The 27,750-nt window shown below is 39.3% G+C and overlaps 1 protein-coding gene across 1 annotated transcript in view; it reads right to left on the reverse strand.

The window, feature by feature from the left end:
• The window catches only part of DNAJC1 (DnaJ heat shock protein family (Hsp40) member C1), a 107,033-nt gene extending 85,131 nt beyond the window's left edge, over positions 1-21,902 (reverse strand). Inside the window, exon 1 of the mRNA XM_041408617.1 lies at positions 21,584-21,902. Within this exon, the coding sequence (XP_041264551.1) occupies positions 21,584-21,748 (165 nt within the window). The 5' untranslated portion in view covers positions 21,749-21,902. The remainder of the gene's footprint in view (positions 1-21,583) is intronic.
• Positions 21,903-27,750: the final 5,848 nt, after the last annotated feature.

Consider the following 27,750-nt stretch of genomic DNA (forward strand, 5'->3'; position numbering starts at 1 on the left):
ACTGCTGCCTAAATACTGATGGAATTATGCTCTCAAACTGACAAGCATGCTAAACTTTAATTTACAGATCTCCAGTCAGATTCATATCCATAAACTGAAAAATTTTGCTTTCTTTATTAAATGAGTCTGCAGAAATCTTTAGATGGGTCTGAAATATAAGAGAGTATTGAATAAGGGCACACAAACAAAAAACTGTTCACCACATAAATAAGTTGCAACAGAAGTTCAAATTCTGAAAGGCTCTCATGGCAAAATAAAACATAGAGTTAATTATATGAGCAATTTTCAATTCTTCATATTTATTCTGTTCTCACTAAACACTTCAACATGAAATGCTAATCTTTACAGTTTTCTATAACCAGTTTTATAATTTTTTCTATTATTCTACAATTATAACAAAGAATTGTTATTGAATTCTATATTTGTTAATATAAATTAGAATTGTTTAGAAGGCCTCTTCATTGAAGGGAAACCTGATTATTTTCAGTAATTCAGTAGCTTTGAATAGCGAATCTCCTCTATCACTATTAAAAAGCAAGTAAATGTGAAAATGAACTTCACAATAGTCTTCAGTTCTGGTAAGGCATTTTTATTTACAAATTACAAAGTGAAGTATTGCCTACATAAAGGGAATTAATTTTTTGTTCAAAATACACATCAGAGTAAACATAGGAATATTCAAAGCTATTAACACCAGATATTGGTTGGTAATTTGTTCCATTTTATGCCTTTTCCAAGAACTGACTTTTTTTCCTTTTGCCCACACAGGAAATGACCATTTGGGATTTGCTCAGCAGTCAAGGATAAATAAAAATGCCATCAACAAACCTCCAAGTTCTAATGATAAAGTTAATATAAAGATATAACTAAGAGACAGTTTCAGGGCAAAAATTATCCCAAGTGTTAGCACAGTAAAAGAAAAAGGCCAGAGGATTTTTAAAAGATCAATATGAATTTGCTGACTTCCACAGAGATAAAACCTAGAAATTGAGACCTTTACTATTATTGGCAACTCTTTACCAGATAAGGAGAAATAAAAGTAACACATTGCTTCTGGGGAATTGCTACTACTGCACTGATTAATATAGAAACTATTTAGCACAAACTAGTTACTCTCTAGGAAGCATGAGAATTGCATTATACTCACAGCCTTTTTTTTCCCCTTCTATAAAATGTGATTTCTTCCACACAATATTTAACAATTGTATGCAGTCATATAACATGCACCCCTGAACAAGTTGCCCATCAGCTAGATAAGTTTATCTCTAGGATGAAAAAAAACCCAAACCAATCAACCAGATTTTTTTTTTATAAGCTACATTTGCTAAAATTCTTAACAATCCCCTAGAAAAATAAAATTTATATTGCACAAATAGATGTATTCTTCCCATATCTGATTTTTGGCATTTTTGCTGTTCATCCTGGCAAGCAAAACACAGTAAGATTAACATTAACTTCTTAAAACAGATTTCACGTTTCAAATGCTGCCACAATTTTCTTGTATCTTTCAAATTTCAGATTCCCCTAAACTGAACAGTGGCAGCTAGAAAAGCTTGCACCACCTTATCATAAAATTGTATTGCACCACAGTAACTAAGGTTTTTCAATGACACTAAATAACTGCAGCCATACCATGTAATGAAGTAAAATTACATTGTTTTCTAACAAATCTTACAGAAACCAGCATTGACAAGAAACCCATTCCAACACCATTTTAATGCCACACAACAAACTACTGTCATAGATGAAATGCTACAGTCTCACAAGGGCATTTCCAACAAATGAGTCTCCCCTGACTAAAACAATCATTCTAAAATACTGCTCTGTCTTTGACTCCATCTTCTCACCTTTTCTTTCTACCACTTGACAAAATTTGTATTTGGTACTTATTTGATAAAATAAACTTGCATTTTCCCTAGGAAGTTTGCTTTGGCTGCCACGACATTTAACCAGCACAGCAGTCCATCGATTCGACTTGCTAATGTTAATATGAGGAATAATACTAATTATGAAGAATAATGTGCTTTAATGCTTTTTAAAAATAAGAATGGCATCTGAAACCAAAATAAATATTTGATAGGTCTAGCAATTTTAACTTATTTTCAACTGTGAGTTTATATAGTACTATTATAGAACTAGAATAATGTTGATAATGATTAAAACATTCAATAATTATGCAAATTTAGAGTTTGCTTTTTGACAATCTCTTAAATTAACAGGCTGTACACATGTAAAACTTAACAAACCAAGTTCTTTATTTATCACCCAATCAAAAATCTAACTGTAAAATATTAGCTATGTGTATTTTAACAAAAAAGTTCAATCAAGTTGCATCTGCATGGATGTTTTTGATACTCATTCAAAATCACTTACACGTCAAAGACACTGCATGAAATTGAAACCCTTACTAATGCCAAGGTTTGACCCAGGATCCAAAATAAATCTGCATGTACAGACCCTTGTACCTACACAAAGCACCAATTACTTCAAATAAGGTTTTGTCTGTGCACTAGAGTCCACCCATGTGGAGCCAATTACTACAGCAGGGCCATTATATGGTTCATTTCCCCATACCAGCTTGGCAAGAGGTGTACATGGGTGTAGGAAGTGCAAAAGAACCTTCACTAATAAAGCACCTCAAACACACATCCATGCATTGTAATATTTAATGGTACAACAAACATTTCTTCAACAGGACTAGACCACGCACAACAGTAAATATTGCAGGGCAGTTTCCAGCAAACAGTATTTTTCAAGTTTCTCTCTTTGGTCACCAGTGAAATCCAACTATCTTCTTTTTTAAAAATCTTGAATAATTATGTTGCAACACACATTTCTAAAACACCTGAGAATTCTTGAGAATCTTGAGAAGTTGTAGGATTTGAACAGAAGGTGTGAGAAAAATTTCAGAATTGTATGTTCTTCAAGTATTATGCTTATAACAGCAGAAGCACTGATATTACTTATTGATAATGTCTGGTATCATTCCCGGTCAAAATGGAAAAGTTGTTGTTAGAAACAATTATTATAAATAGGAGAAAACCACTTGAGTACAAAAATCTCTTCCCCATTGAAAGTACTGAAGCTCCATCTAGAGGCTTTTCTCCATCTACTGTCATTTGTGGTATATGTAATATCACCTAGAAATGTGAACAATATTAAATGTCAGAGGCTTCCTTTGTACCTCCTCTTTTGTTATTCATAATGGTTCTTGCCCTGAACCTTTGCCCGGCAACAGTAGCTCCTTCACTGCCATCAAGTGGTAAGAAACCCAAACTGAACTTAAAAATGTAAAATCTCAATCACCAGATTAAATGATCAGTACGGTAGAGAGATAACTATATCCACTGAATACTGACAATCTTTATGGTTCTTCTCATTGAAGTGCTGGTGTATCTACTCCAGAGCACTACAGTGCCTCATACAACAACAGTGGTTCCAAATCTCTTTTCATAAGCTTTATTTTTACTTCAAATTGCACAGCATAAAAATCTACATCCGTATTCCACAACACTAGATTTCGAAAAAGAAAGGCATCACAATAAAATAATTTATTTCTTTAAAGGGAATAATATAAGTAATGCTTAGCATTAGTAATATTTAATTTGGCAGTTAGGAAGAGTTTCATAACATAATTAGCAGGAACAGCACAAACATCTCCTCAGACTTTGTGTTCCCTATTGGCAGTATCTCAAAAGAAAGAGTGAAACAGCAGCTCATCTCTCCAGCAGTGTCTAATGCAGCAAGTATGCAGCTATGTCAGTCTCTTTGTGCTCCACAGCTGTAATCAACTGTGGACATTTGTTCTGTCAGGAGAAGCCTTAATGCTCTACAATCACAAGTGACCTACTGGGAAACAAGCACACACCACACCAAAAAACTGGGAGGGTTTGTCTAGATCAAATAAATAGGAAAAAGAACTAACAAAGTAACAGCAGAATGGAGCCATGCTGCAAGACCTTGATTATTTCAATTTCAACCCTCCAGTGACTTATGGTACAACTACTCCCATGGTTGCCCATCACTCCCACACAGAGTGTTTTTTGTTACGGAAAGCCCACAAGGTCTCCACCATGACCTTGGTGGAATACCAAGGAATACCACTGCAATAAACCTCCTAGCACACATGCATTGTCACTGCACTAAGACCTTCTATGTGCACCTGCATGCACACAATCCTACTTCACTACATTTTCTTTTCAGCAGTTATTCCAATTGGGTATTTTGCCCATAGCAGAAGACAAAGTACAAAGACTTCTTGGTGTTCTGTTAGACAGAACAATGACCAGCACATGCCATGGAGCTTAGGAATTCAACTTCTGTTACAGAAATTTAAAAACAGAAAAAGGAATAGTGAACAGGAAGAAAAAACCCAAAAACAACAACAGTTTCGATAGCAGAGATATTCCATTCCTTATCATTACTTCATTGGTAAAGAAAGAACTATTGATTTATTTCTATCAAATCCTCTGTCCAGCAGTTGACAGATTCAACCTGATCTGTGTAAGTACTGGGTGGCCACTTACCTACGTCTAACTGAGCAGAGAGAGCTCGGCTGAGAAGACTCACACAAGGCAGTCTGCTAAAACTGCCATTTAAAACACAACCTCCAGACAGTCAAACTTTCCAGCTGGAAGAGGTCAGCCTGAAAGATCTGACTTCTGTGTTTACTTGTCCCTGGAACCCAGCCTGCTCACCCAAAGACACTTTGTTTCTAGACCAGAAATTTTCAAACACAGTTGTAAAAAAATCCTCCTTCAAAATAATAATTGATACAACACCTGCATATTGAAATTTAGAACACATCAAGTATTTATTTGAGAATAACTTTAAAAAGCCAAATAATAAAAGTATATATTGAGAAGCTTCGGACAATTATTTCTTCTACAATCTTGGGAAAGAAGGGATAGAACTGATACTGGCAGGCAAAAGTAAAAAGGCACCTTCAGGAACTACATGAATAAGAAGAGACTAAAAACTGAACAGAAATCAGTAAACTGGCAAAGACAAAAAAAAAAATAAAAAAAATTAAAAAAAAAATAATAAAAAAGCACCACCAACAATGCCAAACTATGTGAGGATAAAAAAAAAAAAAAAAAAAACAAAAAAAAAAAAAAAACCCCCAAAAAAAGTTAACCAGGGTGCATGCAACCAAAACTAGACACTAATAAGTCAGGACAAAACTACACACCTGCAGGTAAATGGGAATATACAGGGCAACTGTAACATGCAGCCTAAAGCCACATGTAGCTTTAATATCAAGGCAACACTAAGTGGCTGTTGCTTGGCAATCCAGGTCCAACTGAAAAACCAAAACCAATTTTAGACAGTCATTTTAGTTACAGAAAGCATAGGGATTAGACAAAGAGGGAGTTCCTGAAGTAAGTTAACCAGGGTGCATGCAACCACTTTAGCTCCCAAGCTGAAAGGGCAGACTGAATTTATGATAAGCAGTGAAAGCCACAGTAAAATCTGATGGCAGCAGGAATACATTTAAAAATAAACCAACCAACTACACAATAAAGAGAAAAGATGACCTTAAAGATTAGGAGTTACAAACAGAAGATATTGGACATTAACAAGAAGTTAAAAAACCCTTAGTTTTTCCTCCCAAACATGATTATATATAGTTTGAACTGACTGCAGCTATCTCTGAAGAATCAAATACATTGATAAGAAAAGTAACCAGAGAAAGGGCGCTTTAAAAGCTACAGATATCCCTATAAAGTTTCCCTGATTGATAACTCTAGTTCTTAATGAGAGGACAAATAAAAAAGGGAAAGGAACACAGAAGGCAAAGTACAGTATAAGCCAAGCAGAACAGAGAGGACTGTCAGACTGCTCATTCTTGCAGCCTCTAAAAATTAGAGCAGAAAGAAAACCAAAAAACAACTAGCACAGAAGCCATGGCAAATGCCATCAAAGAATAGAGAGCAATTGTCAGCTCCAGAACTGCAGTGCAGAAGGTTCCTGGGATGTACTCACAGAGCTCTAACAGCATCACAACCAGCACAGCAGTTCCCAGCTGCGGCCACAGGGGACCCCGGACACTGCCCTCCTTAAAGAAACATTCAGTACTAGCTGGGGGATTTGCTTAGGCAAAGTACTAGCTTAGGCATACCAAAGAACAAAAAACCATTTACTTAACTGCCTTGTACTTCATCATTATTCTAGGATTACCAGTTTGAAGAAAGGGATTTCATTTGGGGGAAAAATTACGTGCAAAAAAGGAAAAAAATCAAAACAACAACAAAACCACCAGGAAGTCCAGCAAGCTAATGGCAGCACAAACTGTAAACCATTTGCCAAATATTAATCTAGAAAATGAAGTCCTTGTAGGCAGATCTGTTATTAAGTCTAGAGAGAAATGAAGAGACTGAAAAAAGGAAAAATTATCAGTGTAGGCAATTTTGAAGTTTAGTTTGTATCTTTTCTGGGAAAAGAATATAACAAAGCTCAACTAAAACAAAACACGCAGGAAGTCTACAAGGAAGCATCATCTTCCTTTCTGGGGCCACAGGTGTTATCCCAGTGGTAATCAGAAGAAAACTTGCCTTGGCTCTTCTCTGTCAAGATGGGACTATCATTGGGACTCTAGAAGAAAGGCTGTGGCCTAGAAGTTTAAGACAAACTCATCCAAAGCATCATCTGAACCAGGCTTTGTCAGAACATGAGATAGGTGTTCATACTTTATCCAAATAAAACCACCAAGGTCCAACTTAAACAGAAAACAAAGGACAGCATAATAAGCACAATGCAACTTCAAAATGTCATCAAAAGATCAGCAATGAATCTCATGAAGATTAGCTCCTTTCCTTGGGCTGTATTAGAAACTGCAGCACTTTTCCTGATGCTTGAAAACACAATTTTAGAGCAGTTATACAAGAGCACATGCAATAAAAATTGCTAAAATCACCAATTAGATATTTATCTTAAATATTTAATATAGAAGACCTCAAGCCTGTTAGGCAGTCAGCACAACTGACCATAAGAAACTTCCCTGGAGTAGCTTGCTATTCCAAGCACATGCTGGCTCATTCTATTCTTCTGCTCTCCTTCCTCTTGCCAGTGTTGGGCTTCAGCAAAGTGCTACCCTGCATCAGGTTAAGTGATAGATTTTACACTAGTATAGCCCATCTAGATTTTTATTTCACCTCTTTCAATGATGTTTTTCTTTAACCAAGTCATTGCAAGACAGAATCCTTGGGAAGACGAATCCTGTTTTCAAGGTGCCTACTGCCAATATATGAATCTGTTACTGCCAAAATCCCAGAGCACAGGCCTTGGGCTGAGAGTCAGAACACCATTTTCTGGACTGAAAAATTATCTGCATTACACTTACCATAGCCTAGCCCACAAGCTAATTCCTTTGTATTAATTCAGGCACGCACACACAAGAAAACCCAACAACCCAATAGTTAAGCATGGAAGGAGGGGGAAAGATCTGTTAATTCCCACATTTCACTGGATTTTTCCAAGTTTTTAGAGTATCTGACAGATCAATGTCCTTCATGGAGTCTTAAATTTTCTTTTTATCACAACTTCAGGATTCATACCATCTCATCTTTAACTGACAATACTGGTTTCACTATTTAACTGGACAAAAAATATATTTTTATCATGACAGTTTGTTATTTTTCAGCTTTGCCAACTAATACTAGATTCCATCTTTTTAGGCATTCTTACCTTCATGCCTAAATCCACTAATAGTTGGGGGGGGGGGGGGGGGCGGGGGGGTCAGAAGGAACACTGATGGTTTTTTAATATGTGAATCTTTTTATCCATCCACCTTTTGCCAGTGGAGAGTCCAAGAGGAATCTCTGGTTGAGCAAGCTACCTACCTTAAGACAGTCCAAAAAATAATCTTACTAAACTATGCTGTGAATCTCACACTCAGGTGAAGCATGGCAATGCCTACAATATATGCATTCCTTTCAAGAATGGAATGAGACTCTGAGACTACACAAGCAACCCTGGCGTAAATTGGGGGTGGGGCGGGTGTTTGGTTGTGTGACAACTGCAAGTTCTACACGTGCAACTGGAATGGGAAATAGTTTGTATATTTGTCTTAGCTGAATTGCACAATATTGAATACTTGATCAAGATACAATTCTATCTTGACTGAGAAATCAATTTCAGAAAGCAACCTAGTCCAGTACTGTCTTTCCTGGCCATAGTATCAATCCAATCACGTCTAACCAGCTGTCATGTAAGGCTCTCATATCTCATGACAGCAGACAGGATAACCAATACCCTGATAATAATGGGATACCATTAATTCAATGACAGTGTCTTTGAGTCAATCTGTTAGAAGAGACCCCAGAAGCTACAGGAATGCATGTTACATATTCCAGAAGTGAAGACGCTCACATTTTACAGCCTTCTGCTTCCTTTTGGTCAGAAATTTAAGGAGATATGTCCCTGTTAACAGTTGTCTAAATACCAGTCATATTTTCTTTTACAAAAAAAAAATTTGTGTTGAAAATCTGAACTTTGAGGAAGTCGAACACACAGAAGACAAACGAAAGAATGTTTCTTAGAAAGAAAACGTGGATATCCATATTCAATATTAAGCAGTGTTTATTTTCACAAATGCATTTACAAGGGAAGTCAACATTCTGCAATGCAAAATGGCAACCTATGCAAGAGCACTTTTTAAACAGAAGGTGTCCCAATTTACTTTTTACACTTTAGATATTATGAAACAAATGCTAACAAAAGTTTCATACTGAAAACTCTAAAACAGCATGATTTAAAATAGGAAGTATAATATCAAGATTAAAATACTTTATCATTAGCACATGATTTTCAATTCAAGTGCATTTCTCTCCAATTCTATCCCTTTTTATTGAAGAATATAGTATTACCTAAACATTTTGGATGTAAAAACAGTCCACTCAAACATACATCTTGAGAGACTGAGAGAATTAAATATTACAGTTGTACCTAAAAATCAAGATAAAGCTAACTATATATTGCAATTTGCTGTCATACTAAGACAAACTGCAGCCTTACAGGGACAATCCCAAATGGAACTTAAAACAGGAAGTATTTACCACCAACACCTTTGCTACAACATTCTCCATTTAAACTCTGCACCCAGTACACTGTATGTACAAAACTACTGCTCCCAAAAAACAGTAATTTCATCTTTTACTACCCCACACTTTTTTTCTAGACACTATTTCCTTGTATTCTCAAACTTGACTTCTCAATGTACCACATCAGACATGTAGATGCTAGCAAACAGCACAGTCTACCCTAAATTCTCATTTCTTGATGATAGTCAAGGTGCATGCACAGCATGGAAGCAACACACAGGATTAGAGACAGGGTTTAATTCCTTTAAATAGGACCTAGAACTATGACTTTATTATGTCCCTGAACAATAAACACATCAACTCTATTTAGAAGAACAAGAAAATTGATTATATAATAAAAAAATGTACTGAAAACTTGAAATTCAATACCCTTTATCTGATACAACTTTTAGCTTTAGTATGTTCAATTAAAGCTCCTCTATTTCGAATAAGTTCCCTGCTGTAAGTTATTTCAGCAACTCTCTACCTTTTAAAAACTTCTAGAAGTGAGGGTATTTCATAAAACCCTGTCATGTTTCTCCTCACAATGTCAACACCCGATAGAGAACACAAAATTGAAGTCTTCACTGTGATTTATGCAATACCAAAATAATAAATCCACATATTTACTATGATATAAAGGAAGCGTAAGTCAAAAAGGAGGGAGGGGAGGGATGACAGGACACAAACCAACTCTGCTGAAGTCTCAACTCGAGCAGTAATACAAGCCCAAACCTTCTACCTCGCTGCCTGGAAAGAGAGCTGCTGTCCATGACTGATGTTATGGAGTTGAGACCAGTAACCAAAGCCAGGTGACCAGAAGCAGATGATATGTTCCTGAACTCCCTACGGATATCTCAGTTAAAAGCCTGGGTTCCTATGAAAATGTGCTCAATCATTCATGTGAAACAGTTAATCAAACAGGAAAAACAGCATAACAGCAGCTATTCTTCCGTCTAATAACAAACAACCACAACAGCAACATGGTGGAATTTTGTGCCAGTTCCATTAGAATTCATGGAATGCACAGCTAAGAAAATGTGTTGCCTATTTCTTTCCAGCATGTTACTGAGAACTTTTGTATCTGTCCAAGCAAACTAGAGTGTCAATTTATTTTATTTTCAAAACCCTTTTATTTCTTCAGATGTAATCAAAACCAAGATGTTAGAGACTGCTTGATGACAAAACTATGAAAAGTTTCATTTAGGAACAAAGCTACAGACAAGTAATTTCATAATTCACTTAATGCATCTTCTCTATTTGAGATGTTCAAGAGATTCCCACACCAACTGCGTTCTCTGCAGGTCAAGAGAAGCAAATTCAACTTGAAATATGTATTGGACATACTACACCACACAAACTAGACACTAATAAGTCAGGACCACAGCTATCACCTGAGACTGCTGAAATAAATGTATATAAAAAACTACACACCTGCAGGTGAAGAAGATAAGCCAGTGCTGCAAAGAAAATGCCACCAGGGACCCAAAAATTTTGAAAAAGCTTTTGACAAGGTTCCGTGTCAAAGGCCATTAAAGTGACTAACTTAACACAAGATGGGAGGACAAACTCTTACAAAAAGAAAATTAATGAACAGGATACAAAAAAGCAAGGTCTAGTGGCCAGTCTTCAGGGCAGAGAAAAGGCAGCTGAAAGATCTCCTGCTGGAGGATTGGTGCTGCGAATGGCTTCATCCAGCATTTTCAAAGACAACCTGAAGAGCCAAGCTTGCAGTGGTGCTAAATGTTTTGGGCAGGTACCAGACACAAATAAGGGAATACCAAACCAAGTGATCTAGCAAAAAAGTGAGAGATAAGATTTAGTGTAGGTAAGACTGTGGCCTTAAGCTACACCTTTCCTACACAGAGCAGAGCTTGCAGCTGGCAAGTATAAATCACTAAGTGATCCAAGACGTTGCTGACAGTTCTACAAATCCACTATACAGCACCAGACTGAAAGGTACCACCAGGAATGCACCTCTGAACATCGTTAATCAGAAACTGTGGCAGCTGAGAGGTACGGGGGGCAAGTGGACTGCAAAACATGGTTATGTTCACAAGTGCTCCCCAGTAACACCATCTATTGCCACTGGTTTTGTTGCTTTTACTAAAGAAAGAAGTGCAAGGATAATACAGAAGTGCATAAATAATAAGAAACAAGAATAGAAACCAGATAGCACACTGACAGCATTCAGCAGTTCTTCGAGGTATCCAAGGAGCTTATGGATGACATGGAGGGATCCCTAACTGGAGACCAAGAAGACTACGGAATGGAAGCAGGCCCTCACTGACCATCAGGATGCATTGCTCAAGACAATTCCAGACTATGGCCAGATAAGGCAAGCTTGTTTAGTACTCTCAAGTGCACGAAAAATCACATTATTTTTTAACTAATACAACAGCTATTGTCATTAATCTAAGGTCACTAAACAGAGGTCTGCATCTCCTCCAGAAAATTAAAGTGTCTTCAGATCATATCTGTTTGTAGGTAAGAGAGATAAGTACAAGTGTTTGAAAAGCCAAACTCACCATGATTGATGAAATTCTTGTCAGTAACAGGTTAAGTCTCTATCTCTCCAGCAGACAATTAGTTTCATTTTTATTTCCTTTAAAACAAAACCAAAAACTCACACAACTGCTTCCTAATTAAACATCTAGTATTACTCAACCAGTAAGCACAAAGACCAAAAATATTTACTACATGCAGTAATGGTGCACTCCAGCATGGGTACTCTGTACTGTATAAGAGAGAATAAATGTAAGTCAGCTACAATTAATTTTCAAATACAGTACAATTTATGTACAGAAGAACTTCATTTTTTTCACCATTGTAAGCTGTAAAAAAACATGTGATTGGCCGATCCCCTTAATCTGTACTTCAGCTATGAAAACTCTGTTCTCAACAGACACAAGCCAACATTTGAATTTTTCACTTTGTTTTGAATGTTGCTGGCTTAGCTTGGAGTGTGGAAAGGCTACTAAAGTAGAAATAGAAAATTCTGAAGTAGAACAGAAACTACAAGCCACACGAATTACATGACAGAAGAAATACATTTTATTCAATAGATAGGCAGACTCAGACTGGAAAACACATTTCTTTCAAGTTTTTAACCAACTGAAAGAAATGCATTAATTGAATAAGATTTTTAATAAATCTTAATAGGAAATGGGAAGAGGCTTCCATGTAGGACTAAATTTTACAGACTTTCTTGTAGAATAACATTTTAGCAGCCGCTGTTAGACACAACTTCCAGTAAAGCAACTCATAATATGTCTTAGACTGTCACAAAGTTAAATGGCATACAAACTCTTTTACTCTCCCATCACAGCTTTTATATCCCACAGAAGAACACTAGAGAAATTACTCAGTTTGAAATGGTGATTACTGAATATAAAAGCTAGTTTGATAAAATGGAATTAAAACTGATCAATTTGATAAAACCTATTTAGGTTAAATAAATAAATAAAATGTAATAAAGCATTGATCAATCACAATTTAAAAAATTATTTGCAATAGTTTTAGAGGTAGGTAAAAACAATCTTTGTCCCTTAAAGGAGAAGCTATTCAACCCAAATCAGTGCAATAAGCTTTCTCATGTCCTCATCAGCACTGAATGCTTCCTTCAACAAGTGAAAGTACTTAACAGTATTGGAGACAGCAGCATTTCACAATTACAGCTCATGTGCCAAGACCCCTCTAGCTCTTCCTTCTCTCTTCAGTCATGCAAGGATTGCCAAGTGACTCTATTTCAACAGCTCCTATGCATCATCTGGTTTCTTCCACAGATTTTGCAGATAAACACTGATAAGGATGAATTTCAGATCTATCAGGGACTGCATATGAACTTTCTTCACTTCTCATCTGACATCAGTAAGAACAGTCTGCAAGGCCTGCAACCAGGTCATTTAGGAAACCTGCACTTAAGAAACCCTCAGATGAGAGCCCAGGAATATACAATCCCACTTTAAACTGTTACTGTTTGCATAACTGTACACCCATACACCCATTGCCACATACATCAGACTGTTTACAAATCACTTTTAAACAGAGTTAGTAGCATCCAAACAAGACTGACAGACAAAACAAACAGAAACCCCAAATCTCCCCATAACTTAGGGAAACCCAACAATTTTACACTGCAAGGGGAAAAAAAAAAAAAAAAGAGAAGCAAACTTCTAACCTGCACAGCATCTAGCTAAGAAAAAGCACAAAGACTAAGAAACAAATCAAAAGCAAAACTGCAGATTTTCATATGCTGCATGAATTTTGTTAGCCCACTAGGATCTGTGGAAAACCAAAACATTTCAGATATTAAAATGAATAAAAGGAGGAAATTAATGTGTATCAGACCCATTCTTAGAGACAAAATAAACCCCTCTGTTATCACTTATACTCTCATTCTTACTGGCTCAGCTGCACAACAGCACCACAGACTCTTTGTTACGGGCTCTGCTGAGAGCACAAGAAGCACCAAACCAATTAAGGAACATCTTATATGCTGAATTCTCATTTTATTTCTTAAATTTTACCACATACTTAAAGTTAAAATAGCACCACAGATACCTCCAAATATCTCCCTTGAAGCTACAGTTTTCTCTAGATCTGATTAGAAAACCATGTTAATCTTAATTGTAAAATGACTGTAAATGAACCATAAAAGCTTTATCATTCAACAGAATGATATTAGGGCTGCCTCTATGATTTATTTTTTTTTACACAGCTTTACAGACAAATATGGTGACTACAATCCACAGCAGTCAAGTAGTACAAGGGCCACTGGGATGTTGTTTACAAAATTCCATTTAGATCAATTCCATAGCTGAGTCAGATACCAACATGGGCACACACCTAGGACTTCAGCAGAGGAGATAAATTTTGAACCACCATAAAATGTACAGCCTTTTGTTAGCACTAAAGGCACCAGCACAAGTTACCCACCCTTCTACACTAAGAAATTGACTTCAATCCCTTCAATGAATTACAGACCAAACACAGAAATACCTGGAAAAAAAATTTTTATTTGTGCAGTTTGAAGATCAAACTATTATTTGTTTTATGGATACATCCTTAAAGGATTAGTGAAACAAGAAGTATGGAGAGAAAAAGCTGAAATGTTATTGCTGCTGCAGACAGAAAAAAAAACAAAACCAAACCAGTTCAAGACTGCTTGTTTTGTCCTTTCTACAGCACTTTGAAAACTGTCAGCTCCCTTGGGTTCCCAAACATAATAATTTCCTACTGCTGTATGCTCTTCTAAACAGCAAGAAAGAAGAAAAAGATAACCTGAAAGAAAGCAGGAAAGTACTACATGAGTGAATTGTCAAGGAAAGTTAAGAGTAAGTGTCTTTAAAACTACCTAAATTGGTAGATTCCAAAGCACTTTTGTGTCTTGAAAAAAGGAGACAACAGTGAAAGAAAAAAAAATTTCTTGGACAACATCCAAGCAGAAATTTAATCGGCAACAATGCAGAAACCCCATTTTTATGGAAAATACAAGCTTTACATGTCTGGATGTCTCAATCATTTTTATACACAACAACACTGAACAAAAAGATAAGGACAGGGCACTTACAGAATAGAATACATTATCTATCAGCAGTTTACCTGTAAATTCAGCAATTTAAAAAAAATCCCAAAACACACAGAAACCTGTACTCTGCACCATCCCCAGTTATAAATGCTGCAGTTATCATTAGCACTTCTCTATGGTGACTCTTACAAGCCATTAAACTACTCAAAATCGAAACAACTTTGTTCTATAAGATCCAAGTGAATAATATCAATGATGACTTCACACAACCTTAATAATTTACATCTTTTGGGACAAGCAGAGTTTCAGAACTGCTGAAAATCTCAGTTCCATGTAAAACTTACAAGTAACATATTCAGAAAGGAAGTTTTAACCATAAAGGGATGCAAAACTGTGTCCCAGTAACATACTAAGAAAAAACACACAATTACTTTTATGGAATACACTGACATTACAGCTAAAGCCACCAGAAACAAAACTGGATTTTCTGATGATACTTTTTTTTTGAACCAGTACAATGGACTATTACTGCCTCAATGCTGACAGCACATTCATGGACTTACAAGAAATACAGTTTCAGGAATTACTAAAATCCCTCAGTGTTTAAATAAAGGTCTGCTACTACTATCACCCAGTTGTGTATTATCAGTTGTGTGCTATGGAAGTTAATTATTTTTGAAAGCTTGGAGCAAGAAAATGGAAACATTTCATCTAACTGAGAATTCTCATGTTGCAATTGACAGTGCATTAAAATCTAATGCCTTCCAGTTTAGATCTCCTTAACATATACTTTGAACAAGAAGTAGAGAGCAATCTCAGAACACGCTGAGAACATTAGACATGATGTTTAATCACTAGCTGAACAACTTCTCTTCGTCAGAAATGAGTGAGATACCAAGGTGCTACATGGCTCCATGTCATTCCACAGCACACTTTTGAAGGTCACAGTGAATATCTTATTTGTCATACAATAAAATAATCTTACAAAACAAAGCAGGAATAGCTTACAGCTCATAGTTTTGACACAGTCATCTGAAGAAGTAATGTTATAATCACACGCAAGTGAAGTTTTGTCTCACTTGATGAAATACTTCCAAAACTTGAAAGACTGAACTACTAGATTTTTGCTGAAACGTTTGCAGACGATGCACACTCCATGATTTTAGCAACACTGCACCCACATACATTAACCTCAAAACGCAGCAGGGAAGAGAACAGTCTGAAGTGTAGAAGAGCAACCAAAATACATCTATGGAGAGTGATCCAGCTTGTCATTGGGAAGAACAAACAGACTCTGGGCTACCCCTCCTTATTTCCCTCCTTCTTTGATCTAGTTATGTACACCTTGCCTGCAAGGAAAGACAAAACTGCATGGGTACAGGTAGGCTGTTCTTGATGAGGACTTGAGAGTATTCCTTGGACAGATACACAAGAGGGAGAGCTGTTTTTTCCTACTTGAAGGGACCAATCTATGTACTCAAAGTTCCCCAGAAGTTCAGAAAAAATAGTTTAACGTAGATTTTTTTCTGGACAATAACCAATTCAAAGCCAGAACTATGGCAGGGCCAGACAAAACAACACTGACAACTTCTGAGATTGCCATTATTTCTGAAAAATAGGTTACTAAATCTATGTCCAAGAACTTTACTTATACAACATACAAATACACAACTTTTGAACTGCAGTGATGTATGCATTGCATGCCATCAGCCAATGCCTTTCCATAAAACAATCCACATAGAAACATCTTACTGAGAGTTTTCTTCCATCTCCAGACTAGATAATACCATAAAAGCCACAGTTTGTTGTGGTATTCATTCCTTTTCCTACAGAGCAATGCCAAGAGGTAAAATTCAGTGTCAGCAATTTACTAGAAACTACAGTCTTAAAGGTGCAGCTACCTCATACTTTTAGTGCAGCGCAGGAGTGCATGTGTAAATCAAACTGCTTTATTGTACCTACTGGCTGCATATCATGAAGCAGTGCTGGAGTGGATGAACAGGATTCCTTTTGGAGAGAACTGAACCACAAGGTGTGAAACCAAGAGCACAAACAGCATGTTCAACACAAACAGGCATTGAGTTCATGCAGCCAAACTGGAATTAGTTCAACAACAAGAAAAAAAAAATCCCTGAAATGCAAACAGTATGGACATCAGTTCCACAGCACCAAACACTGCAAACATTACATTCTACAGACATAACCCTGTCAGATCCTGCTACTCAACATAGTATACAACAGCTCATCTGTTCCAGCATTCTTGAAAGAAGCCTATTAGCCCAGCACATCCAGCTCATCTGGAGAGGTTGTGTTTCCCACAGCCATAGAAATTCAACTCCTTGGTTTTTATGTCATGCACTTTCTTGGAGTTGCTAACATACCAAGGTCTCACAGGCTGTCAGACCAAAATCAGGCTCTGCACACACAGTTCTGACTTTGTGCTGCAACATCATCTACCAAACCCATCCTCTTGCAGTGGATATAATACTCTTAGTTCTCTACAGTAAAGCCACAGGAACACATTAGAGCCTAGCTCAATACGTAGCTCACGTGCCATAAGAAAGGCATAAGCCAATACTGAAGAAAATATTCCTCTCAACATTTTTCAGGTTACATATTTATTCACTATGCTGGCCAGCAAGTCCTGCTTGTTAACTCTCCCTCAAGAACCAGAGCTCCCAGGGCCTCTTCCACTGCCTCAAAGAGCGCTCAGAGAATCTTTCTGTGTTTGCTTCCCTACAATGAACAGGCCTAGCAGAACTTTCAACACCAACCCCTTCCCTTATGTGATCACCATGGAAGCCAAAGCCTTATGCAGACCTTCCTTGATCCTAACACACAACACACGGCTCCACGCAGCTCAATTCCAGCAGTACAGCTCAAGCATTCTAATACACCTTCACAAACAACTGTTCCCTAAAAATTTCTTGATCAGATCCTTTGTTTCCAAGAACCGTATCACAAAATTTCAAAAAACATTCAGAGGCATGTAGTACCTTCCTGGCTGCAAGCCAAAAAAAGTAGAGGAACAAATAGTTCCCTTGAAGCCATATTAGCAAGTTATAATCAAAAGCATATTTTGGGAAGGAGAGCCACAGGTTCAACTGATGCAAAGTTGATTCATCCTAAGCATATCATAGTCATGAAGGTATCAACTATTAAAAGCTGTAAGAGATTGTAACATTAACTTGACCTATTCATTTGTCCACCATACAAGCTTGTATGTGGAAGATCCTCATATCTTCCTGGAGTTTTTCCAAAAAGTTAACATCACATTTCTATGTTCTCATTCTCAGGTAACTGGTCACCATATTAGAGTCTGCATAGCCTCTGGTTTAATTCTGCTGCTTCATCTGAGTTTTTAGATGAATACTATTTGGTCCTGATTCCTTTGTTGGTTTGAAACTGGCTATATTGATGTGATTAATGAAATTATTATTACATCAGATTTATCAAGAGTTATGATTCTCTTTTCTTCAGTAACCACTTGGGGGACAGGGAAATGCAACCTTTTCTCAAGCCAAGGATTACATCCCCATCCTGCTAGGTCGAACTTCTTGAAACCAGCAATGTTTTATATGAGTCATTTAAGTTAATTACATCATCAATTTAAGTACCATCAAAGAAAGGGAAGGTAGAGCAATTCCCACATTGGTCAGAACAGCAATAGTAACAACATAACAATGCAAGACTTTCTCATGCTATCATACTATTAGATCTGATAAAAACCCAAATAGACAGATTGTGTCCTTATATAAAAATCAGATACTTCTTAATCTAGGTGCTCACCCCTAACACTCGGAGGTTGGACAAGAAGAGACCTTCCAACCTCAACCATTCCATGGGCATTTGTAGATTGTTCAGCCATCCCTCTTTGAAATCAGGAACAAAAGTCAGTTATTTAACAGACAAGACAGTCACGATCTTACTCTTACTTTGTGATTCCACATTCAGAACCGTAACAATTACTTCACTTAGATCACCCTCTATCTTTGCCACTGATAACAGAAAACACTACAGCAGCTCAAACTTAACACCTTACCAGATCTGGATGAGTTACCTGGCAATGCCAGGAGGCTTCCACAAGGCCCTCAAAATGACAAAACACAAAATCCATACTCCTGCAAGCATAGAACAGCAACAAAACAAAACCCTAATCATTTTTCTCCAATTTGAGTGAAAAAACCCACACAGCAGAGGCTTCACCAAAGCATGTTTGAGAGCTACAGCACTTCCCACAATGCCTTCTTCATCTTGTCAGTTGAGGTCAACATCAGCTTCTGCCATCGTGTATGAGTTCAACAATCAGTGCCACAATTCTCCCATCAAAATCTAAGCTGCTTTAATGCCTTAAGGAAGCATTGGAGTCATTCCCTATATTTTTTCAAAAAAAAGATGACATGTTTAGAAGAAGTCTGGCAGCCCTGATACATCAGTGTTAACAAACACAGTTGAGCATCCATATCTCAGATGTAGAAGATACATCCTGCATAATGGAGAAGTACTCCCTCTCCCAGAAGTACATAAAGGAAGAAGAGATTATCAGGACATGATACAAGGCAATGAAATAAGAATGGGTGGGAGGAAAAGCAAGCTTTGATGAATGAAAGATAATTAAAAAGTTCAAAGGTGTGGCCATAAAGGTTATTGCCACACACAGTCAACTCTTGTGGACAAGAAAACCACCTGAACTCAGGGAAGGAAACCTCTAGTACCAGAACTCCAAAAAGTGAAATTACAGCACTACAGTAAAAAGCATCCCAACCAAAAAAATAATGACATACAAAATTAATAAGCCCCATTAAACCACAGCATTAAAAAATAGCAGAAGACCTGAAGAAATGTGCAAACATCACATTGAGACATGACGGTAAAAGACAGTTTTGTGTTGAGACATCCAGGGTAGGATACAGCACACCTGAGATTTGTGCACTTCCCTTGATCCTGTCACAGGACCAATTACCCTTCCCATAAGGTAACTTGAACAGCAGCAGCTGCCTAGCGAGGCACTGCAAGACAACATCCCTTCAGGATGACACAAGGATCTTGTTGGAAGTTTCAGATATGGGTCAGAGCTGGAGAACCAAGCAGCAGGAACAAAGGATACAGAGTGAAAGAACCTGTAAATCCACACAGCATTTTCCAATCTTACAGTTTCTTATTGAAGCTCAACTCCCAACACTGCATACTCCATTATTCCACTCACAGGTCTATTCTGCTGCATGTGTCAAGTATCAGCACTATGTACACTTCCAGTCTTGGCTATAATGACAAGGTGAGTGACCACTTTAAACAAAAAAACCCAAAAATACTGGGTTTCATTGGTGTTGCACTTCCACCAACTTTTTCCTTGCTCCCACGCTACAAGTGATACAAGTTTGCCATTATGACTAGGAGTAGAAATGTGAACTAGAAGAATATTTGCTTGTTAAAATTAACAATTTGCTAAACATACAGGGCAAGGTAGAGATTTGGCCCTAGAAGAAAGGACTGTGGAAGATGTTAACAAAGAGTTGCATACCTGAACATCACTAACAGAAACAAAGTTTTGCATTCCTACATTATCTAACACTAAAATTGTCTTTGAGAATTAACACCTAGATTTTTAGGGTCTTGAAAATGAAACATGAATAGCAGTGCTTGCTATTTTGTACAGATGATGGTATTCCATAGTATTTAACACTGGATGCTTAAGAAGGACCGAAGGAAAGAAAGAGACGAAACAGAATCAGAACAACCACAGCCAGTAGTTTCCAAAGCTGGACACATATATTGCAGACATCTTCCCTCTCTTTTTAGATATGATCTCAGTGAAATGCACCTGTAAATACAGTCATTGTTCTCAAAATCTACAAGAACTACATTAGAATAAACTATAAGGTTGACAGGGAAGCCATTTAAATAGGATCAATCCCCAGAATACAGCACTGGAAAGTATCGGGGTACAGAGTGCACTAGGAGACAGAGAAAGAGCAAAATGTCTTTTGGGGATTCTGAGTGAAGTAGTAGCATATAAAGAATTGTGTATTTCGTTATTGAGGAGAAGAACACCGATTGGAAGAAAGTAAAAAAGGTGGTTAAGATGCATGTAGAGACACTGAGTAGGGTCACACATAGAGCAGAGCATCTAGAGAAAAGAAAGGGCACCATGGGAGCCCAGACATGTGTTACAAGTTGAAGATGCCAAGCGGCAGTGAAACCAGCAACCACATCCAAGATGTACACACGAACCCCGGGATAGAAGTGTTCCTAACAGGAGTTTCTGTCTTGACCACACTGGCATAAAAAATTAACTGAAGCTGCATAATAAATTCTTTTAAGATAATGTTAGGTGTTAGTTATGAAAGAGAGGTGAAAACCACACACAATAACCAAGATACATGGAAAATAAACAAATATAACCATCTACAAGCCATTAACACAGCAAAGGGTCACAGTCTACCACATGGCATGAGTGAGAGAAAATATGAGCTGTAACACATGGTGATGCACAATCTTAAGATAAGGACATAGCAGCTATGCAGAAGGAGGGAAAGGTGAGAAACTGCCATACCGACGACATGAATGGGAAGTGTGAAAACCCCAGAAGCTACTTTTGTCTGGCTGTAGATACATTTGGAGAAAATGAGATATGTCCAGAAAAGCAACAGGCAGTAGGAACACACAAAGGTGTGAGAGAGGGAGGGCTGATTGATGGTGGGGCAGGAAGGAGAAGCCACAGAGCGGTACCTGAAGCGGAGCAGAGCTCCCGCAGTGGGAGGAGAGAGCTGCAAAGGGACAGGCGCGTTGCCCCGACCCGCGGGAGCCGGGGCCCGGGGGCCGCGGCACAAGGAGGGTGACAGCGCCAGGCCAGCGGGCGAGGGGCCGGCGGGGGCAGCCGGGCAGCTGCGCTGGGGGTCAGGGACAGCCGTGACCGGCGGGGCCCGTGGGAACGGGCTAGGGCAGGGGGCGGCGGGCTCGGTCCCTCGCTCACCTGCTGCACCCCCAGGAAGTCGTAGAAGTTCCGCGGCACCTCCTCCACCAGGTCGAAGAGCTCCAGGTCGCCGCTGTCCCAGGCGCGGGCGCGGGGCGCAAGCAGCGCCAGCAGCGCCACGAGCGGCAGCAGCCGAGGGCGCGGCGTGGGCCGCAGACGGGCCATGACCCCCGCCTGCGATGGCGGCAGCGGAGCGGGGACGTGCCCGGGGGGCTCCGCGGAGGCCGCGCTCGCCGCGGCGGCCGCTCTGCACTGAGGGGACGCGCGAGGCCCGGCCCGACCCCGGCAGCGGCGGTCCCACGGCGGGGGAGGGGCGAGGGGGGGCGCCCCCCGCCCGACCAATCACCGCCTCCGCGGCTCGTGACGTCACGCGCCCCGGCAACCGCCGGCGCTCGCGCAATGGAGAGGCCGGAGGGGGAAGGGCGCGAGCGGCTCCTGGCGTGAGCTCTGTGCGCGCGGACGCCCCGCCCCGCCCTTCCCCCGTCGCGCGCCCTTCCCGGCGGGAACAGCGGGAGCGCCGGGACACCCACGGGGACACCCACGGGGACACCCACGACCCACGGGGACGGCTCCGGTCCCTCGCGGTGGCCGTGGAACCCCCGTGGTGTCTGCGGGGCCGGCGGTGCCCGCGAGGCCCCGCGCGCTGAATCCTGTTTCGATTTTCTGCCTTCATGAACTCCTTAAGGGCGTGTTTGACTCCTGTCACCTATTTTAGCCTAAAATCGCTCCACCCTCTTGTTAGTACTCCCCGATATTTAAGGTGTGGTCTCCGAACCTTTGGTTCTTTCCTAGCTTAAATTAATGTGAAATGTTTCACCTGGGACGCTAGATGAGAAATTAGATGGAAACTTAATGGCCGAACAATACAAATTATCAGCATTAAATCACTTTTCTCTGGCACGGGCAGACTCCTCGGCACACCCCATCTGTTTCGTCTCTCTCGAAACTAGGTCTGGTTAATAACTCACTCTGGGAATCTTTTTAAGAAAAGAGAGATTCACTCATCTGAAAAATATCCATGAACTAAATTTTAAAAATAGGGTTTGCAATTTAAGAAAAAAAATCCCAAATGCCAATCTTATCTGCACCTGAATTCAACTAAGAGGAGCTAGCTACCATTTACAGAACCACTGTACAGCAGAGTGCTTCCTTGGATACTCCATGGGAATACCAGGATGTGGCTTTAAAATACACTCTGCTCAGTTCTGAGTAAAGAGTTGGACCAACGTAACCATTATCAATTTTCCAACTCATAAAGTAGAGAATAGTCTTAGGTATTCTCTACTATTGAAACTGTTCCCTTTTGTATAAACTATTTAAATATTAATTAGATTGATATTTAAACTCATGTTTCCATATCCCATATGTATGCCCACTGGGCTTTTAGGATCACAATTCTGCCTGAGGCTCCGCTTTCTGAAGAGAGTCCTAAACCCATTTGCTAGGAAATTATAATTTAGCCAACAGTGTCTTATATAGACCCTTTTAACTTACACTTCACAAAAAGGTGCTGTTCATTCTTATACTCTTAAAAAAAGGTTCCTCCAGCTTGATCACAAAGCCAAAAATGTCCTTTTTTAGAGAATGACAAAGTAAAGTCATTGGCTAGTTAATTTGTCAGCTGCTTTGTTTGGCTGGAGCAACTGAACCTGGTATAGATCAGTTTCTTCCCACGTCCTTACTTTGTTAATCTGTTCTGTTTTTCATGCCAATATCCACAGTATAAATTTGTTGCCCTGTATATTTACATTATCCTTTCTTTCAAGTCTCAAGCTTTACTGCACAAAAATACCACCTTTGGATTCAAAACATTACCTACTCATAAGGTTGTAGAACAGAGTTTAAAAATGCAAAGTATCCTCAGAAACCAGGGGCAAATAAAGAGTTCAATAAGGTAGCATTATTTTATTTTTAAACCAGGTGGAAGATTTTTTAAAATGGGAGATTAGTGATATTTCATTCCCCTTAACAAATACTTCCAAATTCTCCTTTTCTTCTGAATTGTTTTGTATTTTTCATTTCTATTTCCTCTTGCCTCATTAGCTTCTGAGCCTCCTTAGTTAAGCTGATGTAGTGCAATGATGAACCTTGAAGAGAAGCATTTGTTATTTTGATCTTATTTTTCAGCATTTGGAATTTGTTATGAAAAATTACTCCTTTCAAAACCAACCTCTGGCTGCTCTTGATGAAACTGTTAAAAAAGCCTTCAAAACATCTGATAAAAACAGGTCACTTATTCCATTCTACTGAGACCAGGGAAACCTGTCCTAACACTGATTACAAATTGCAGGTGGCTTGTGGCACCAATGCTTCTGAGAATACAGCAGATAATGGCTATTTTAAAAGAAATACCTCAGAATTCTTCAGATAAATTATGGCTTCTTTTGGTCAAGAGGAATGTGAATTTGGAAAGAATAATAGGGGGAAAAATGTGCTGATGTTAATGGGATTATGATTATCTAAAATACATATTTAAGAGATCTCTTAAGTTAGCATAGTTAAATTTTTCCAGTTGGTTTTAACAATGTGAGAAATTTGAAACTCATTTTTATTCTGCTCCTGAAACCATTGGAACAGAAGGCCTAATACTGCACTGAACATTTCCAAAAGGGATTTTTAAGAAATTCTACACTATGAGATTAGTTTAAATGTTTGCATTAAAATTGTTCTGTACTCCAAGCATAAATGCTGAAATTTTGGGAAGAAAATGCTGAAAATACTATTTAAATGCTATAAGTGCTTTCATAATAATGAAATCTCCTTCAGCTTTCTTCTTTAAAGTCATGAGAGTAATGAAGAGTACTTCCCCCTTCTCCAGCACTTCAATTAAAGTCACATTAGGCCTCCCCAATATAAAAAAAAAACCCAGTTAATATACAAGTCAGTTCTCTCTCTTGCCTTCAGAGAAAGATTTAAAATATAGAACAAACATAATCAAATTCAGCAATGCTTGGCCTCTCTATGAGCATGTGAGACATCACAGGCAGGTGAGTTGGGAGACTGGTGATGAAGATTTAAATCTCACTATTGCAAACTCTGCCACAAAAGTAGAGGGGAAGGTAAAAGATTACACATGGCTTATTCATCATTGCCTAAAATTACTCCTGCTGGGAAGTATTAGTACTTTTTCCTGTGACTCAGCCATGACATTTTAACTGCTGGAAGATGAGAGAAGAGTTTTTAATCCTGTATGTAGGCTCTGCAGCTGGGCAGCTCCTTTAACTGAAGTTCATAGAGAGCTGTGAAGGCAAGGATAGCATTTCCTTTCTGTGCCCCAAATTTGCCCACTCACGCAGACAGCTGTCACTGAAACAGGTCCACTCGATCACGAAGCTCTACTTTACAAAGCGTAAGGGAAAGAAGCGTATACAGAAATAATTTGTTTAAACAAATCTCTGTTCTGACACTAATTGACAGTAGTGCCCAAGGCATGAACCAGTTATTATTAGTGTTTTTAACAGCACTGAAAGACCAACGTGCTTCACAAGCCCAGTAGGATTCACACGATCATATTCTGAATCGCTAGAGCCTGCGATTTCGGTGTCTCAAATGAATAGCAGACGTCTGGGGGAAAGCGCTTATTAAGGGACCACCCCTTTTCTTAGATAAAGCCTTATCTCCAGCAGTTGAAGAGCCACTCTGGAACAGGCTGGGGTCTGTCCCAGTTCTCTCTCCTGGCTGGCTAGTGTGGGTGCTCGGCGTGGTTCTGCACAGTCACGGGGAACCTCTCTCTGCTCACAAAGCGGGCTGGAGAGTTTCCTGCGCCCTCCCCCAGCCCAGGCGCTGCTTCCCACCTCTGCTCCCTGCCTCCTAAGCTGCGCTCGTTCAGCTCTTTGTGGGCCACGTTGGAAGTCGAACGAGTGAGGTGATCCAGCTTAAAAAAAAAAAAAAACCAAAAAAACCACCAACAGACAACTACTCGCGCACACATACGTACACACGCACAGAAAGACTCAGATGTTTCACTGATCCAATTTACAACTCAACGCACGAACAGCTGCACTCCCACAACCACGGGGACAGCGAGCCCCGACGAGGGAGCAAGAGCAAGGGGGCAGAGCAGGCAGGAAACAGCCCGACTTAAAGCGGCTTTTCCAGTGGACAAAACCCCGCTGGAGCCGGAGAGCCGAGGGCGAGCAGCTGCGCCGGCAGCAGGGCCGGGCAGAGACGGGCAGGAATGGTCTCCCGGCGGGCAGGAATTGTCTCCCGGCGGGCAGGAGCGCCGCGGGACGCGCACCGGAAGAGCAGGCTCTGCTGCCGAAGCGGCGGGGCCGCGCAGCCCTGCTCGGAGCCGTGCTCCATCCCGGCAGGCCAGCGGCCTGGCTATTGCCTTTTTAAGGGATTTTTTTCTAAAGTCAGATCGTTTTGCAGATGCAGTTTAGCGTTTAGCCACGCGGTCAGGCGAACGGAATGGAGACGGAGAGAAGATGACATCCAGTGTGGCAGCGGGAAAAGAAGGACAGTGGGGACCGGACCACTTTACAGCAGCCCTGCCCACTGAAAGATTTGTAGGGAATATGCCTTTCGTGTACACCAGCTGTTACCTTAGGTCAGACATAAGTCAAAGTAATGAGAAAGAAATGTGGGAATGGGACGAGAAGCAAAAGCAACAGAGCTAAAACCAGAAAGACATTGCAGTCCATCAGACATGAAAGAATATTATTTAGGAAATAACCCACTTGTGCCTGGTCTGGGCAGCTCAGTCATCTCTTTTAGCTACATTGCTCCTTTTTTTTTTTTTTTCTTCATGTTACATCATTAGTGCCAAAATCCAATAGTGCCTACTGAGCATGCCATACGTTTGATGCTGTTTTCCAAACTCAAAAACTACCTGAAGCCACATTACCGTCATACACGATGTGGTAATACACTCAGATCATCTTCATATGAGCCATATTCTTAGGAGCCATATCCTAATAGTGTAAAGCCAACATATGAAAGCCCTGATCATTATAAATGGCTTTTTCCCAGCATAAATGTATAATGTTTTGTTGCATGACAATAGCCTGCCATTAAATTTTAATATATATTTTTCTGAAGAAGAACATCAACGGGGATCAGTGGGGAAGCACTCTCAGGGAGAAGTTTTGGAGGCACAACAATTAAAAGACAGAACAAAATCAGTGATTAGAAGGCTAATGGAATATTTTTAAACAATGTATTCTTGACACCTTTCAAAATTATCTGTGGCTAAAATTGCAAGTGGGTGACTACCAGTGTTAATTTTGTTATTACTATTCCAGGAATGACATGCTGGTAGTCTATTCACATATGGAGATGCTTGGCATATGCAAGCTGAAAACCCTTCGACAACTTTGAGAATTATGTAATGCTATTTTAAAAGTTTTATTCAGGGAATGTTTTTCTAGTGACCCAGAGTGGGAGCTCTCAATGTATGGACAACATACAGAGAGGGGCAGATGTAAAGATGCTGTTTGGATGAATATAATTTCCATCATTCATTTCTAGTAAGAATGCTGGAAATTAGGGATTCTCAAGACTACATTACATTCTTAAGACATTTGTGTTAACCCCCCCAAAAAAAAGCAAAGTAAGAGACATGATTTTAAAGTATTGAAGGTTTCATGCAGTTTTCAAACTATTGTTAATCTATTCTGCAGTGACTATCAAAGATTGATGGAGCTTGCTCATAATAGGATTTTTTCTAATTATGTTTGACACATTAAGTGTTGCTTAGCAGTGTATTATTACTTGTATTCAATGAAGCAATTAACATTTATTTTTCATTTCAAGTAAATTTTCCTAAAAGTGTTTTGTAATATTTTTCAAAATTAATTCACCACCAGGGGGCAAAGAACTATTTCTCCGGAGGGAACGTTTTTATATTGGTTTTATAGATGCGTGACCCTTTCAAGGTCCTTTTCTACTTCACAGTAATTGCAGATGTGATTAAAAAAAAAAGTGCGCAGAACTAAAAGTACATCAGAGGGACATCTTTACCATTTTTGCTAACTTTGACAGTCCTAAGGTTAAGATAATTGTTGGGAGAGAGGGCAATCTGGAAGACCAGAAGAGGTGCTACAAGATGGCAGTGGGCGAGCGCTGCTCTGTGCGCGTGGCTGCTCCGCGCCTCTGCCACGAACACGCGCTGCTGTGTCCTGTGCAGAAAGAAACAACAGCCATCAAGGCATTAAACCAGGTAACAA

Source organism: Onychostruthus taczanowskii, unplaced genomic scaffold (genome assembly GCF_017590055.1).
Source record: "Onychostruthus taczanowskii isolate IOZ18803 unplaced genomic scaffold, ASM1759005v1 scaffold3, whole genome shotgun sequence".
Classification (NCBI taxonomy): domain Eukaryota; kingdom Metazoa; phylum Chordata; class Aves; order Passeriformes; family Passeridae; genus Onychostruthus; species Onychostruthus taczanowskii.